This window comes from Pelophylax lessonae, assembly GCF_965119305.1.
Source record: "Pelophylax lessonae genome assembly, chromosome: 5".
NCBI lineage: Eukaryota > Metazoa > Chordata > Amphibia > Anura > Ranidae > Pelophylax > Pelophylax lessonae.
Window position 1 is genome coordinate 133,299,223 of NC_138772.1, and position 15,497 is coordinate 133,314,719.

The 15,497-nt window shown below is 43.3% G+C and overlaps 1 protein-coding gene across 2 annotated transcripts in view; it reads right to left on the reverse strand.

Moving 5' to 3' along the window:
• Positions 1–15,497, reverse strand: part of OSBPL3 (oxysterol binding protein like 3) — a 260,883-nt gene that overhangs the window by 14,195 nt on the left and 231,191 nt on the right. For both annotated transcript variants that reach the window (XM_082257477.1, XM_082257478.1), the window contains exons 17-19: positions 15,244–15,322; positions 8,806–8,950; positions 2,817–2,961 (exon numbers count right to left, since the gene is read on the reverse strand). In XM_082257477.1, coding sequence (XP_082113603.1) covers positions 2,817–2,961; positions 8,806–8,950; positions 15,244–15,322 — 369 coding nt within the window. The remainder of the gene's footprint in view (positions 1–2,816; positions 2,962–8,805; positions 8,951–15,243; positions 15,323–15,497) is intronic.

Here is a 15,497-nt window from a genome sequence, read left to right on the forward strand (position 1 = left end):
CTTACTGGAGGTCTGCGGGCTGTGTAAATACACAGATGTGCACAGTTGTTAAAAGCAAAGCCTAAGGATATCTGAAGAGAGCCAGGTGGCTTAGCATTTACGGTTGCTGTCTTGTGTGAAGCAGGCACCCCTGCCTGAGCAACCGCTGTAATATGAGCTTTTAATTTAGTTTTTTCAATAATAGTGGACTGCAAGCCTTTAAAAACCATGTAAGTTTGGACTGGCATGACTCATTAAGACACATCCTCGAGCTTAATCACCCATATCACTATATACAGTGCATCCAGAAAGTATTCACAGCACTTCACTTTTTCCATATTTTGTTATGTTACAGTCTTATCTACAATGTGAAAGAAGATTGTTTATGAGGTTTGCAAATTTATAAAAAAAAAAAAAATGAAAAAAAAAAAATAAAAATATATGTGTATATATATATATATATATATATATATATATATATATATATATATATATATATATATATAGCAGGAGCCCAGACTTGAACCCGACTGAACATCTCTGGGGAGATCTGAAAATGGCTGTGCACCGATGCTCCCCATCCAACCTAATGAAGTTTGAGAGGTCCTGCAAAGAAGAATGGGAGAAACTGCCCAAAAACAGGTGTGCCAAGCTTGTAGCATCATACTCAAAAAGACTTGAGGCTGTAATTGGTGCCAAATGTGCTTCAACAAAGTATTGAGCAAAGGCTGTGAATACTTACAGTATCTCACAAAAGTGAGTACACCTCTCACATTTTTGTAAATATTTTAATATATTTTTTCATGTGACAACACTGAAGAAATGGCCCTTTGCTACAATGTAAAGTAGTGAGTGTACAGCTTGTATAACAGTGTAAATTTGCTGTCCCCTGAAAATAACACATAGCCATTAATGTCTAAACCGCTGGCAACAAAAGTGAAAACACTTCTAAAGAGAAAATGTCCCAAATGGGCCCAATTGGCCATTCTCCCTCCCCCGGTGTCATGTGATTTGTTAGTATTACAAGGTCTCAGGTGTGAATAGGGAGAAGGTGTGTCAAATTTGGCGTTATAACTCTCACTACTGGTCACTGGAATTTCAACATGGCATCTCATGGCAAAAGACTCTCTGAGGAGCTGAAAAAAATAATTGTGTCTCTATATAAAGATGGCCTAGGCAATAAGAAGATTGCCAAGACCCTGAAACTGCACTGCAGCACGGTGGCCAAGACCATACAGCAGTTTAACAGGACAGGTTCCACTCAAAACAGGCCTCGCCATGATCGACCAAAGAAGTTGAGTGCACGTGCTCAGCCTCATATCCAGAGGTTGTCTTTTGAAAAATAGACGTATGAGTGCTGCCAGCATTTCTGCAGAGGTTAGAGGGGTGGAGGGTCATCCTGTCAGTGCTCAGACCATACGCCGCACACTGCATCAAATTGGTCTGCATGGCTGTCTTCCCAGAAGGAAGCTTCTTTTTAAAGATGATGCATAAGAAAGCCCGCAGTTTGCTGAAGACAAGCAGACTAAGGACATTAATTACTGGACCCATGTCCTGTGGTCTGATGAGACCAAGATAAACTTATTTGGTTCAGATGGTGTCAAGCGTGTGTGGCGGCAACCAGGTGAGGAGTATAAAGACAAGTGTGTCTTGCCTACAGTCAAGCATGGTGGTTGGAGTGCTGCCAGCACTGGGGAGCTACAGTTCATTGAGGGAAGCATGAATGCCAACATGTGACATACTGAAGCAGAGCATGATTCTTTTCTTTCGGAGACTGGGCCACAGGGCAGTATTCCAACATGATTACAACCCCAAACACACCTACAAGACAGCCACTGCCTTGCTAAAGAAGCTGAGGGTAAAGGTGATGAACTGGCCAAGCATATCTCCAGACCTAAACCCTATTGAGCATCTGTGGGGCATCCTCAAACTGAAAAGTGGAGGAGCGCAAGGTCTCTAACATCCACCAGCTCCGTGATGTCATCATGGAGTAGTGGAAGATGACTCCAGTGGCAACCTGTGAAGCTCTGGTGAACTCCATGCCCAAGAGGGTTAAGGCAGTGCTGGAAAATAATGGTGGCCACACAAAATATTGACACTTTGGGCCCAATTTGGACATTTTGACTTAGGGGTGTACTCACTTTTGTTGCCAGCGGTTTAGACATGTGGCTGTGTGTTGAGTTATTTTGAGGGGACAGCAAATTTACACTGTTATACAAGCTGTCCACTCACTACTTTATATTGTAGCAAAGTGTCATTTCTTCAGCGTTGTCACATGAAAAGATATAATAAAATATTTACAAAAATGTGAGGGGTGTACTCAGTTTTGTGAGATACTGTGTGTGTGTGTGTTTACACGTAGGAGGATTTTGGAAGATTTGGTACCAAGTGGCCCACACAGTGGAGAACTCCAGACAGCTTTGTTTTAGGTATTTTCTATAGTCACACTATGTGATAGGGATAATAATAGCACAAAAATTCCACTTCTCTTTCAAGGTCGGCCATAGATGTAGCGATTTTCCCGATTCACCCATCAACACAGTCAGTGTGATGGGGAAATCTCTCCAATCGAGCCATTGTGTTCTCCCAGCTGGGACAGTGATCACTGCCAGCAGCTTTAACAGCCGCAAGCACTTATCACATTGAAAATCAGACAGGCTGGTACCCAAGCTGATGGATTGATTGATCAACTTGGGTACATTCAGTCTGCCCATACATGGTTCAAATCTTGGCCCGTTGCTGCTAAACCTGCTGAGATTCAAACCATCTATGGCCAGCTTAAGACTTTTATGACAGAAGAAGTAGGTAACTGCTTCAATTTGACTGTTAATACTTACTTGTCCTCCAGATGCAAATTGGTGAGGAGGGGGATCCACAGAATATGCTCTCATGCCATTTCCCAAAAAGTCGGTGCACCACTTTACCATCCCTGTCCATCACTGTCCCTTCAATTTCATGCACATTTGGGTTCCAGTATTTTGCCTGAGAGATAACATTTAGTTACAGTTAAGTGCGTAGTAAACCTAAACTACAGGAGATCATTACCTCAGAATGTATATATATATATATATATATATATATATATATATATATATATATATATATTTATATTTATATGTGTGTGTGTGTGTTATGTCTTTTTCAAGTTATGATCTCTCACTTTCTGGTGTAAAAAAATATAGCCTTCCAGGCTTGGTGTGTAAGGATCTCTCTATAACCTATTTTTTTTTTTGTTATGCTTCAGCTGGGGACTGTGATCCCACTGGATCTAATGGCTGTTTCTGTGCTATGCCTAACAAATTAATACAATTTTAATCTGTGAAAAAAAGAAGTGTCCTTTAGATTGTAGTTGTCATAAGCAGAGGCATAATTTTCCTCATGTACTGAATTGTATTATAACTGTACTGTCCCTTTACTTTGTGGTTGCTGTGCAAGCTGCTGGTGCTGTATAAATTCTGTATAATAATAAAAAGTTCTACTTTAATCTATGCTCCAGTGCTGAACCCAGCCATTCATATACAAATAACCTGTGGGGCGCAATATCACACAAAGTGGGCTCACAACGGCCCGGGACTGAGCAGTGACGTGTAAGTGGCAATGAATTAAAGAAGGAACATGTCCATGAAGACTGCTGTAAAAAAGGTATGGGGGATTTCAGGGAGGAGGCAGTTAAAAGGGGGAAAACACCATGCTGAAGTTTTGAGCAGAGATGATGCTGCATGCAAAAAACTTGCTTTCTGTATATTAGGATAATGCAGGGCTCAAAGTTTCATGTCCTGAGCTACTAGCCAGGCTTTAACCACTTCAATACAGAGCAGTTAGACCCCCTTCCTTCCCAGACCAATTTTCAGCTTTCAGCACTCTCACACTTTGAATGACAATTGCTCAGTCATGCTACACTGTAACCAAACAAAATTTTTATCATTTTTTTCACACAAATAGAGCTTTCTTTTGGTGGTATTTGATCACAACTGGGTTTTTTTTTCTTCGTGATATAAGCAAAAAAAAGAGCAAAAATTTTGAAAAAAAAACACTTTTTTTTAGTTTCTATTATACAATTTTGCAAAAAATTAATTTTTCTTCATACATTTAGGCCAAAATTTATACTGCTACATATCTCTGGTAAAATTAACCCAAATTAGTGTATATTATTTAGTCTGTGTGAAAGTTATTGAGTCTAGAAGCTATGGTACCAATTACTGAAAATTGATCACACCAGATGTACTGATGGCCTATCTCCTTTCTTGAGGCCCTGAAATGTCAGGACAGTACAAATACCCCCCAAATGACCCCTTTTTGTAAAATAGACAGTCCAAGGTATTTAGTAAGAGGCATGGTGAGTTTTTTGAAGTTATAATTTTTTCCCACAATTCTTGGGAAAATTAAGAAAAGAATTTTTTTTTCTTTTTTTTTCCTAAAACGTTGTCAATTTATAGGATATTCCTAACACATAGCATGTACACAGCAAAAATGACACCCCAAAATACATTCTGCCACTCCTCCTGAGTATGGCAATACCACATGTGTGAGACTTTTTCACAGCCTAGCCATATAGAGGGGCCCAACATCCAAGGAGCATCATCATGCATCCTAGCCACTTGCCTAGGCCTATTTTTGACATTTGGTGTCTACAAGCTAAAATCAGTTGTTTTGCTAGAAAACTGCTTAGAACCCCCAAACATTATATATTTTTTTTTAGCAGAGACCCTAGAGATTAAAATGGAGATTATTGCAATATTTTTTATCACACCGTATTTGCGCAGCGGTCTTCCAAACGCAATTTTTTTGGAAAAAATTCAATTTTTTTAATTAAAAAATAAGAAACCAGTAAAGTTAGCCCAATTTTTTTCCATAATGTGAAAGATAATGTTACGCCGAGTAAATAGATACCCAACATGTCATGTTTCAAAATTGCGCACGCTCACGGAATGGCGACAAACTTTGGTACTTAAAAATCCCCATAGGTGACAATTTAAAAATTTCTACAGGTTGCCATCTTTGAGTTACAGAGGAGGTCTAGGGCTCAAATTATTCCCCTTGCCCTAACGATCGCGGCGATACCTCACATGTGTGGTTTGAACACCGTTTACATATGTGGGCGGGGTTTCCGTATGCGTTGCTTCTGCGCGCGAGCTAATGGGGACAGGGCGCTTTAATTTTTTTTTTTTTTTTTTATTACTATTTATTTTATTTATTATTTTTTATTTTTACACCGTTTAACAAAAAAAAAAATTATCATTTTTATTTCTATTACAAGAAATGTAAACATTACTTGTAATAGAAAAAGGCACGACAGGACCTCTTTTTTGTGAGATCTGGGGTCAAAAAGTCCTCAGATCTCACAAGTACACTAAAAGATAGAAAAAAAAAAAAAATTATTATATAAAATGAAAAAAAAAAAAAAAAAAGGACCTTTAAACCGGTTGCTAGGCAACAACATTTTCCGTAGCTCCGGTCCTCCAAGACCATAGAGTCAAGTGAGGGCAAGCCTGTCTGTGAGGATCCGGGACCGGATCGTTTTCCCCGCTGCCGGCGGGTCCGGTAAGCGGGGAAAAGGATCGGACACGGCAGGGGGGGGGGGGCACCTCTTCCGCCATCCCGGAAGGGTGATCCCACGGCGAATCCGCCGCTGGGACCACCCTTATCGGAAAGCCAACCGTCCACCGTTTAAAAAAATACCAGGGTTATGGCAGCTATCTGCTGCCATAACACCGGTATTTAGGTTTAAACGGAGGACGTATATAAACCTTTTTGGACTTGGACATGGTGGCTGTATGAAGGGTGACAGGTACTCGGGTACTTTGTTGGGCAGGTGACAGGCAGGTGACAGGTACTCTGGTACTGATGAGCAGGTGGCAGGTACTCGGGTACTCCGATAGGCAGGTGACAGGTACTCGGGTACTCTGATGGGCAGGTGACAGGCAGGTGATAGGTACTGATGAGTAGTACTGATAGGTGATACTGTACTGATGGGTACTGATGATCAGTACTGATACGTGATAGGTACTGATGAGTACTGATGAGTAGTGATGGGTACTGATGAGCAGGCGGCAAGTACTCGGGTACTTCAGGCGTCAGGTACTCTGATGAGCAGGTGGAAGGTACTCGGGTACTCTGATGGGTAGGTGACAGGTACTCGGGTACTCTGATGACGGGTACTCCGTTGACATCAGAGTACCCGAGTATCCGTCATCAGAGTACCCGAGTACCTGTCATCAGAGTACCCGAGTACCTGTCATCAGAGTACCCGAGTACCCGTCATCAGAGTACCTGCGTACCCGTCATCAGAGTACCCGAGTACCTGTCATCAGAGTACCCGTCATCAGAGTACCCGAGTACCTGTCATCAGAGTACCCGAGTACCTGTCATCAGAGTACCCGAGTACCCGTCATCAGAGTACCTGTCATCAGAGTACCCGAGTACCTGTCATCAGAGTACCCGAGTACCTGTCATCAGAGTACCCGAGTACCTGTCATCAGAGTACCCGTCATCAGAGTACCTGAGTACCTGTCATCAGCCCATCAGAGTACCCGAGTACCTGTCATCAGAGTACCTGATGGGCTAGTGACAGGTACTCGGGTACTTTGATGGGCTAGTGACAGGTGCTCTTTATTGGGGGGGGGGGGGGCAATCAGTGTGTTTGGGGTGCACTGTATTTGGTAACTAGCTGTTACCACAATCTCTTCCTCACACAGGATCAGTGTGTGAGGAGGAGAACACGGTGACAGCTAGTTACCGTGTTCTCTGTTGACATTTGTGACCGGCTGTGATTGGACACAGCCGGTCACGTGGTAAAGAGCCAATTTCATTGGCTCTTTACCTAGATCGGGGATCGACTCTGTCCGAGGGACGAGCCTCGTCCCCGATCGCTGCTCTGCGCGCCCCCGGGGGCGCGCATGGCAGAGAGAACGAGCGGCTCGTGCTGGAGCCGCTCATGTGATCGGCTGTGATTGACACAGCCGATCACATGGTAAACAGCCAATTTCTATTGGCTGTTTACCTTGATCAGGGATGGGCTATGTCCGAGGGACGAGCCTCATCCCTGATAGCTGCGATGCGCGCCCCCGGGGGCGCGCAGTAGCAGCTAGAGCGGGCGGACGTCATATGACGGCCGCCCGGAACGGTAAAGCCATCCTGCCGGTGTCATATTACTATGCGCCGGTATGGATGTGGTTAAGGGTTACTCGCCACCAGTTGCACCACCCAACCCCTACCCTGCTTGCCCCTAAACACGCCCTCATAAATTATCTCATAAAATGTCGCTGTTAAAATGTTTTTGAAATAATGCAGAAGTTACAAAAATAAATATTAATAACAACTTTATCAGTGCCCATCAGTGCAGCCTCATCAGTGCCCATCAATGCAGCCTATCAGTGAAGCTCATCAGTGCCGACCTCATCAGTGCCCATCAGGGAAATCTCACCAGTGCCCATCAGTGAAACCGCACCAGTGCCCATCAGTGCAGCCTGATCAGTGCCCACGAATGCAGGCTCACCAGTGCCCATCAATGCAGCCTAATCAGTGCCCATCAATGCAACCTCACCTGTGCCAATCAATGCAGCCTCACCTGTACCCATCAATGCAGCCTCACCTGTTCCCATCAATGCAGAGCCATCTGTGCCCTTTAATGCAGCTTCACCAGTGCCCATCAATGCAACCTCACCTGTGCCCATTATTGCAGCCTGATCATTACCCATCAATTCAGCCTCATTTGTGCCCATCAATGCAGCCTCACCTGTGCCCATCAATGTCCCCCCTCCAGTACCCATGAATGCAGCCTCACCAGTGTCCATCAATGCAACTTCACATGTGCCTATCAATGCAGCATGATCAGTGCCCATTAATGCCACCTCACCTATGCCCATCAATGCAGCCTCCCCTGTGCCCATTAATGCAGCCTCACCTGTGGCAATCAATGCAACCTAACCTGTGCCCGACAATGCAGCCTCACCTGCGCTCATCAATGCAACCTCATTCGTGCCCGTCATTGCAGCCTCACCTGTGCCCGTCAATGCAGCCTCACCTATGCCCATCAATGCAGCCTCACCTGTGCCCATCAATGCAGCCTCACCTGTGTCCATCAATGCAGCCTCACCTGTGCCCGTCAATGCAGCCAGACCAGTGCAGGGGAATAGAGAGGAGAGGAAGAGGAAACCCGGCCGGATAATCACAGAGCGGGGATCTCCCCGCTGTAACAGCTTTCATCAGAATTGCCAGGCACTTGCCATCACACACAGTCCCACCTCTTGGATCAGCTCCTATGATAGATGTCACATGTCCCGGCATAGGACTAGTGTTCAGTCTATCAAAGTAGGCGGTGCACTGTGTCTCCTCTTCCTTTCCTCTCTCTTTCTCTGGGCTATTGGTGGGAGAACGGCTCCCGAGGTAGCCCCAAACTCGCCCTCAATCATTTCCCACTTGCAAAATGCGAGAAGGCAAGTGGATAATTTGAGGGCAGGGATAATATATTCTGAACATAAGTTTATGTAAGTTCTCTGCAGGTTTGTATGGTAATTTAAAAAACTTTCTAAATGTGTTCATGCAGATAGTTAAAAATAACACTACAGCAAATAATGCCACGAAGAGCAATGATCTGAAGCAATTAACAACATCTGATCGAATTTGACCTTTAATCAGCTAAGAATATCACGAAAGGATGATTACAGTTTGATTCTAATGTCAACCTGTACCTTGCTCCCTCTCTTAATAAACCACACAGTGGCCATCAGCTATAATGTGGTAACAAACAACTAACAACTAATTACAAGCGGCCGCTGGCCATTAAAATCACATATCTTTGTAGCAAAGACAAAGGGGTTAAAATACCTTTATAAATGTGACTTTGCAATGACAACTGTCATTTTTGGTGTTCTTGATGATTATCTCTCCATAATGTTCTATCCACCTCTGGCCACTTAAGATGTTGTGAATGCAGGAGGTCACCTTATTCCATTCATAATGATCCCCAAACCTTTATGGAGGAAACAAGAGGGAATAAAGAACTGTAGACTGTTTATGTCAATATCTGATAAAGCCACTAGAGTGTGCTGTTCGTCAGCAGGGATAGCAGAACACTGTGATGAACTGGAGGTAACCTAGAAACATTGATTCAATGATCACATTTACACCACACGTATACACCATACTGGGATTGTTACCACCTTTATTTCTTACAGAACCTTTGCCAAAATGCAAAGGCACATTAATGCAGCATATTTGTTGGCTTCATCATGGCAAGCGGAGATGTTTTTTTATATCAAAGCAGTAATAAACTGCTGTCTAAATAGACTTTAGACAACAATTGTCGTCACCTTCCTCTTCTGGCTAATCTTGCTGACTTTCAGTTGAAAAATCAACAGATTAGCAGTAAATACAACCCAAATTCCAAAACAGTTGGAACGCTGTATAAATCTACATAAAAATAAAATGCAATGATTTGCAAATATCATAAACCCCTATTTTTTTTTCACAATAGAAAACATATCAAATATTTAAACGAAAAAAATATACCATATAAACCACTTCAATACAGGGCACTTTCACCACCTTCCTGCCCAGGCCAATTTTGAGCTTTCAGCGCTGTTGTACTTTGAATGGCAAAGCCATGCAACTCTGTACCCCAACAAAATTTTTATTATTTTTTGAGACTGATAGAGCTTTGTTTTGGTGGTATTTAACCACTTGCCGACTGAGCCATAGCCGAATGACGGCTACAGCGTGGTCGTTTTTTTTCTGGTAGGGCATTCTATGACGTCCTCCCAGAATCGCGGTTCCTGCGCGCCCCCTGGGGCGCGCACACAGAAGTGCCCGTGCTCGCCGGGTCCTGGGGACCCGGCACATCACGGATCGTCATAAAGGGCCAATGACAGCGGCCCTTTACCACGTGATCACTTGTCAACAACCGGCGCACGTCCAGTTAATTTCTCTCCCCTCCTCGCACACTGTACACAACGATCGGTACAGTGTGCGAGGAGAAGAGAGAAACTGCAGCTGCACCCATCCTCTGCCTCCTCCATACCTTAATTATGCCCATCCGTGCCTCATCCATGCCTCATCCGTGCCACATCCATGCCCATTCGTGCCTCATCCGTGTCACATCCATGCCCATTTGTGCCACATCCATGCCCACCTGTGCCCACCCATGCCACCTCAGTGCTCATCCGTGGCTCATCCATGCCACACCAGTGCTCATCCGTGCCACATCCATGCCATGTCAGTGCTCATACATGCCCCGCCAGTGCTCATCCGTGCCACATTCATGCCCCGTCAATGCTCATCTGTGCCACATCTATGCCATGTCAGTGCTCATTGGTGCCACATCCATACCACGTCAGTGCTCATCCATGCCACGTCAATGGTCACCTGTTCCTTATCCATGCCACGTCAGTGGTCATCTGTTCCTCATCCATGCCGTGTCAGTGCTCATCCGTGCCACATCCATGCCACATCAATGCTCATCCGTACCACATCAGTGATCATCTGTTCCTTATCCATGCCACCTCGGTGCTCATCAGTGCCACATCTATGCCACGTCAGTGGTAATCTGTTCCTCATTCATGCCATGTCAGTGCTCATCTGTGCCACATCCATGCCACGTCAGTGCTCATCCATACCACATCAGTTCTCATCCGTACCACATCCATGCCACGTCAGTGCTCATCCGTGCCACATCCATGCTACGTCAGTGCTCTTCCGTGCCACATCCATGCCATGTCAGTGCTCTTCCGTGCCACATCCGTGCAATCTCAATGCTCATCCGTGCCACGTCAGTGCTCATCTGTGCCACATCCATGCCACGTCAGTGCTCATTCGTGCCACATCCATGGCACATCATTGCTCATCCGTGCCACATCCATGCCACGTCAGTGCTAATCCGTGCCACATCAGTGCTCATCCGTGCCACATCAGTGCTCATCCGTGCCACATCCATGCTACATCAGTGCTTATCAGTGCCACTACAGTGCTCATCAGTGCCCTACAGTGCCTCACAAAATTGTAATGGGAAGTCAGGAAATGACGGTACTCCCTGCATGTTGGGCCTCTGTATGTGGCCAGGCTGTGTAAAAGTGTCACACATGTGGAATCGCCATACTCGGGAGGATTGGCAGGATGTTTTTTGGGGTGTCATTTTTGCTATGTACATGCTATGTATTAGAAATATCTTATAAATTGACAACTTTGTGAAAAGAAAAAAAAAAAAAAAAACTTGTTTTCATTTTCTTTCTACATTTTTCAAAAGCTTGTGGGAAAAAAAAGACATGTTCAAAAGATGCATTATGCCTCCTAGATTATGTTTTGGGGTATTTGCTTTCCAAAATGGGATCATTTTGTGGGCGTTTCCATTGTCCTGGTGCTTCAGGGCCTTCAAAAGTGTGATAGGTTGTCAGGAAATTATGTGTAATTTTTACTCCTAGAACACCTGGAGGTGCTACCTGGATGTTGGACCTCTGTATGGGACCATGCTGTGGAAAAGTCCCACACATGTGGTAACGCCTAACTCAGGAGGAGTAGCAGAATGCATTTTGGGGTGTAGTTGCAAGTATGCCAATAAAGTGTGTGAGAAATAACTTTGTAATATATGACCATTTAGTGAAAAAAGAAAAATCTTCATTTTGTAAAGAATTGTGGAAAAGAAATTACAACTTTCTAAAAAGGGGTTATTTGGGGGGTATTTGTACTTTACTGGCTTGTTAGGGTCTCAAGAAATGAGATAGGCCATCAGTACATCAGGTGTAATCAATTGTCATTGATTGGCACCATAGCTTGTAGACTCTATAATCTTCACAAAGACCAAAACATTTATACTTATTTAGGTTATTTTTACTACAGATATGTAGAAGTATAAATTTTGGCCAAAATTTATGAAGAAAAATTTACTAAATTTGCAAAATTTTAACACCGAAACAAAGAAAAATGCATTTTTTTACAAAAGTTTTGGTCTTTTTTTAAATTTATAGCGCAAAAAATAAAAAACCCAATGATAATTAAATACTACCAAAAGAAAGCTCTGTTTGTGTGAAAAAAGAGGAAAATTTCATATGGGTACAGTGTTGCATGACTGAGTATTTATCATTCAAAATGTGAGAGCACTGAAAGCTGAAAATTGGTCTGGTTAGGAAGGGGGTTTAGGTGCCCAGTGGGTAAGTGGTTAATCACCTTTGAGTTTTTTATTTTTTGAACAAATGAAAAAAAGACCGAAAATTTTGAGAAAAATAATATACGTTTTTCTGAATTTCTGTTAATTCTCCTAATTTCTCCTTCACTAATGTGCGCTGATGAGGCGGCACTGATGGGCACGAATAGGCTGCGCTGATGAGGAGGCACTAATATGCAGCACTGATAGGCAGCCTTTATGGGCACTACTGGGCGGCACTGATAGGCATCGATAAGACCTGAAAGGCAGCACTGATGGGCACTGGTTGGCATCAATGATGGGCACTGATTGGCACCAATGATGGGCACGGATTGGCACCAGTGATGGGCACTGATTGGCATCTCTGTTGAGCACAGGTAGGCATCATGGAAGGGGCTGCACTGATAATCAATGCACTGTTGTTGTTCAGCGCAGACCCTCCCCCCCACATGTCAGAAGAGCCGCTTATCAGCTCTCCTCTGTCAACGAGAGTAGAGGAATGCTGATAACTGGCACTTCCTATTTACACTGTGATCAGCTATGATTGGACACAGCTGATCACGTGGTAAAGAGCCTACATCATAGGGTCTTTACTGTGATCAGAGATGCGGTGTGTCCACTGCACCACCGATCGCCGCGGTCCTTGTTCTGAAGGTCATCATATGACATTCAGTCTGGACAATGGAGCCCCAGCCTGGCTATCATTCCATTATAGGCCGGATGGGAAGGTGTTAAAAGAAAAGAAGGTTGGTAAAGAGCCTACATCATAGGGTCTTTACCGTGATCGGAGATGCTGGGTGTCCGGGCGACAAACTGCACCACCAATCGCTGCGCTCCTTGCTCTGAAGGTCGTCATATGACGTTCAGTCTGGACAATGGAGCCCCAGCCGGGCCATCATTCTACTATAGGCCGGATGGGAAGGTGTTAAAAAAAAGAAGGTTATTTATAAATTGATGGCAGTAACACGTCTCAATAAAAACAGAGTCTCAACTTTTCTGGAATTGGGGTTGTATAATGCACAACTTATGCCAGTTAATGCTTATTTTAATTTTGTGGAAGAACGCATTCGATTTACTGCTGATGTATGGTGGATTTATACATCAGTCCTGATTGCCAGTTGCAAAAATCAAGTTTGTTTGGATTTTATCAGCGCAGACTTCCTTTGTTGTTCTAATAAACACATTTCGACCACTGGTACCCCCCATCATATGGTGCCTGCAAGGTCAGTCAATGCCACTTTTTTCTTCCCACACTACAAATTCACCTAATAATGTTCATAATCCCATTATTACATAAGTGCAAATTTGCCAAAAGTTAAATAGCTTGAATTTAGATAAGGTCAACAGATAACAAGGTTGTACTCATTCAATGCACCTAAGCCCAAAAACAAAAGTTAAAGTGGAAGATAAGCCTAACTATTCTTAAAAAATGCCCCCCCCCCCCAATCCTACCTATCCTGTATAAAAAATTAATAAAAAAAAAAATTTGTGTACTTCCCTTTTTTATATCTGGTCCTGTGATCCTGCAGCTTCGTCTCCCCTGTGTCAGTTATCAGCTGCTGCAGGGGAGAGGAGAGAGTGCTGATGACGAATGGCCAATAGGAGTCTATGGGTGACATCGCAGCTCCAGGAATTCACAGCCATTTTCGAGCACTCCCTTACACAAGTGAGACGAGCTGCTGGATAATGTGGCTGGAAAAGATTTAAATAAGGTAAGTACACAGACCTTTTCTTTATACAGGGTATGCAGGATAGGTAGGAGAAGGGGGAGAGAACGTTTTTAGGAATAGTTAGCAAAAGCCTTTACTGCAACTTTAAATACACTGCAGCTTACCAGACCTTAGACGCTGTGGCTATATATTTTTTTTTTTTCCTGGTGATCCTGCCAGTTATACACTTTCTTTCCTGCATCTATGGAGAGAAAGCAGTGTAACCTTTAACCGCTCTTCTGATTTGGACTACAAACACCTCTGCCTCTTTTTAGTAACAATATGTGGGGGTAAGGTGCTTTGTAGTTCACAGAAGATAGCTGATAACATTGTTTGAGATTTCAGTTTTCTGCACAGGTGGTTACAAAGAAACTTGAGCTTAGCCTGAAAAAAATAAAAACTGAGCAGTCATCACATCTAAAGACCAGTAAACTGCAATGTATTCAAATTGTGTTATTGAGTTTAGATATACTTTTAAAATTTTCCAAAACTTTGTAGAATCATAAAGGAGCTGTACCAAAGAAAAGACAAGACAGTACAAGAACATGCAGTGGTGTAGTGTACTGCTTTACCAAACCTGAGGGTATTCATTTACACTTACCTCCACAACTTGTTGCTTTCCAAGCCCCTATCCCTTGCAATGTTTTACAAATCTTGCATTGACAAGGGTTAACAAGCTTGAAACTCCTGCGTGTAAGCCAGATAAATGGTTTGTACTTTAAAACATATCTGTACTGCAACACAGAGGTTCAAGAAGAATAACTGCCCACCAAAGTTTTAAAAAAAGATTTTGTTATTACATCTTCAACCCTTAAAGAAAAAGTTCACCTTCTCAAAAAATAAATAAATGCACAACTTTTGCAGGTAAAAAATTTGCATTTTTAAAAAATGTTTTATTGGGAGCCTGTAAAGTAGGCTGCTGATCACGGGTGCAATGCAGGGATCTTGCTGACTGTCTGCGTAAGCTGTCTGCTCGCATCTCCAATATGAGCAGGCAGTTACACTCAGACAGTTAGTATCAATTCACTACCTAGAGTGCTCAACAGTGCCCTGGTAATTCATTGAGAACTACAAGCCAACAGTCGCAAAGGCTTTCAGTACTTGTAGTTTCCCATTTACAGAACTCTGTGAATGAGCGACGTGGCCGGGTGGGTGGAGCCCCGCATGGCAGGGTTTTTATTTTGTGATAGCAGGCGCAGGGAGAAGTTCAGCGGGCAGCTCCAGCAGTAACATGGTACAGGTTATACCCTTAATACGGGCGTAACATATTATAAAAGGTGAAGTTCTCCTTTAAATAAAGTATACTTATTTGGTGATGCAAGTGAAGAGCTCAGACACATGGCTCTTGTGCATAATTTTGGAAAACCACTAAAACATGTAAGTGTTATAATCACAAAATGACGCAATGAAACGCTGTCTTACCCAGGTAAAATCAAGTGTGTCGTACCAACTGGGACTATTTCCATGGATTTCCCCCAAAATTTATTTTTCCACCGGATATCTGAAAAATAAATTGAAGGAGCACTTAGTTTACCCAACCCCCAAAAGTTTAAAAAACCCATTGTCTTTATCACACAGGAAACTATTATCTGTTGTCACTAGAGGGGGCAATGTGGAGAATACTACAGCTCAAGTGTAAAGCACTTGACTGCTTCCTAGTTGTAAAAATGTCTTGT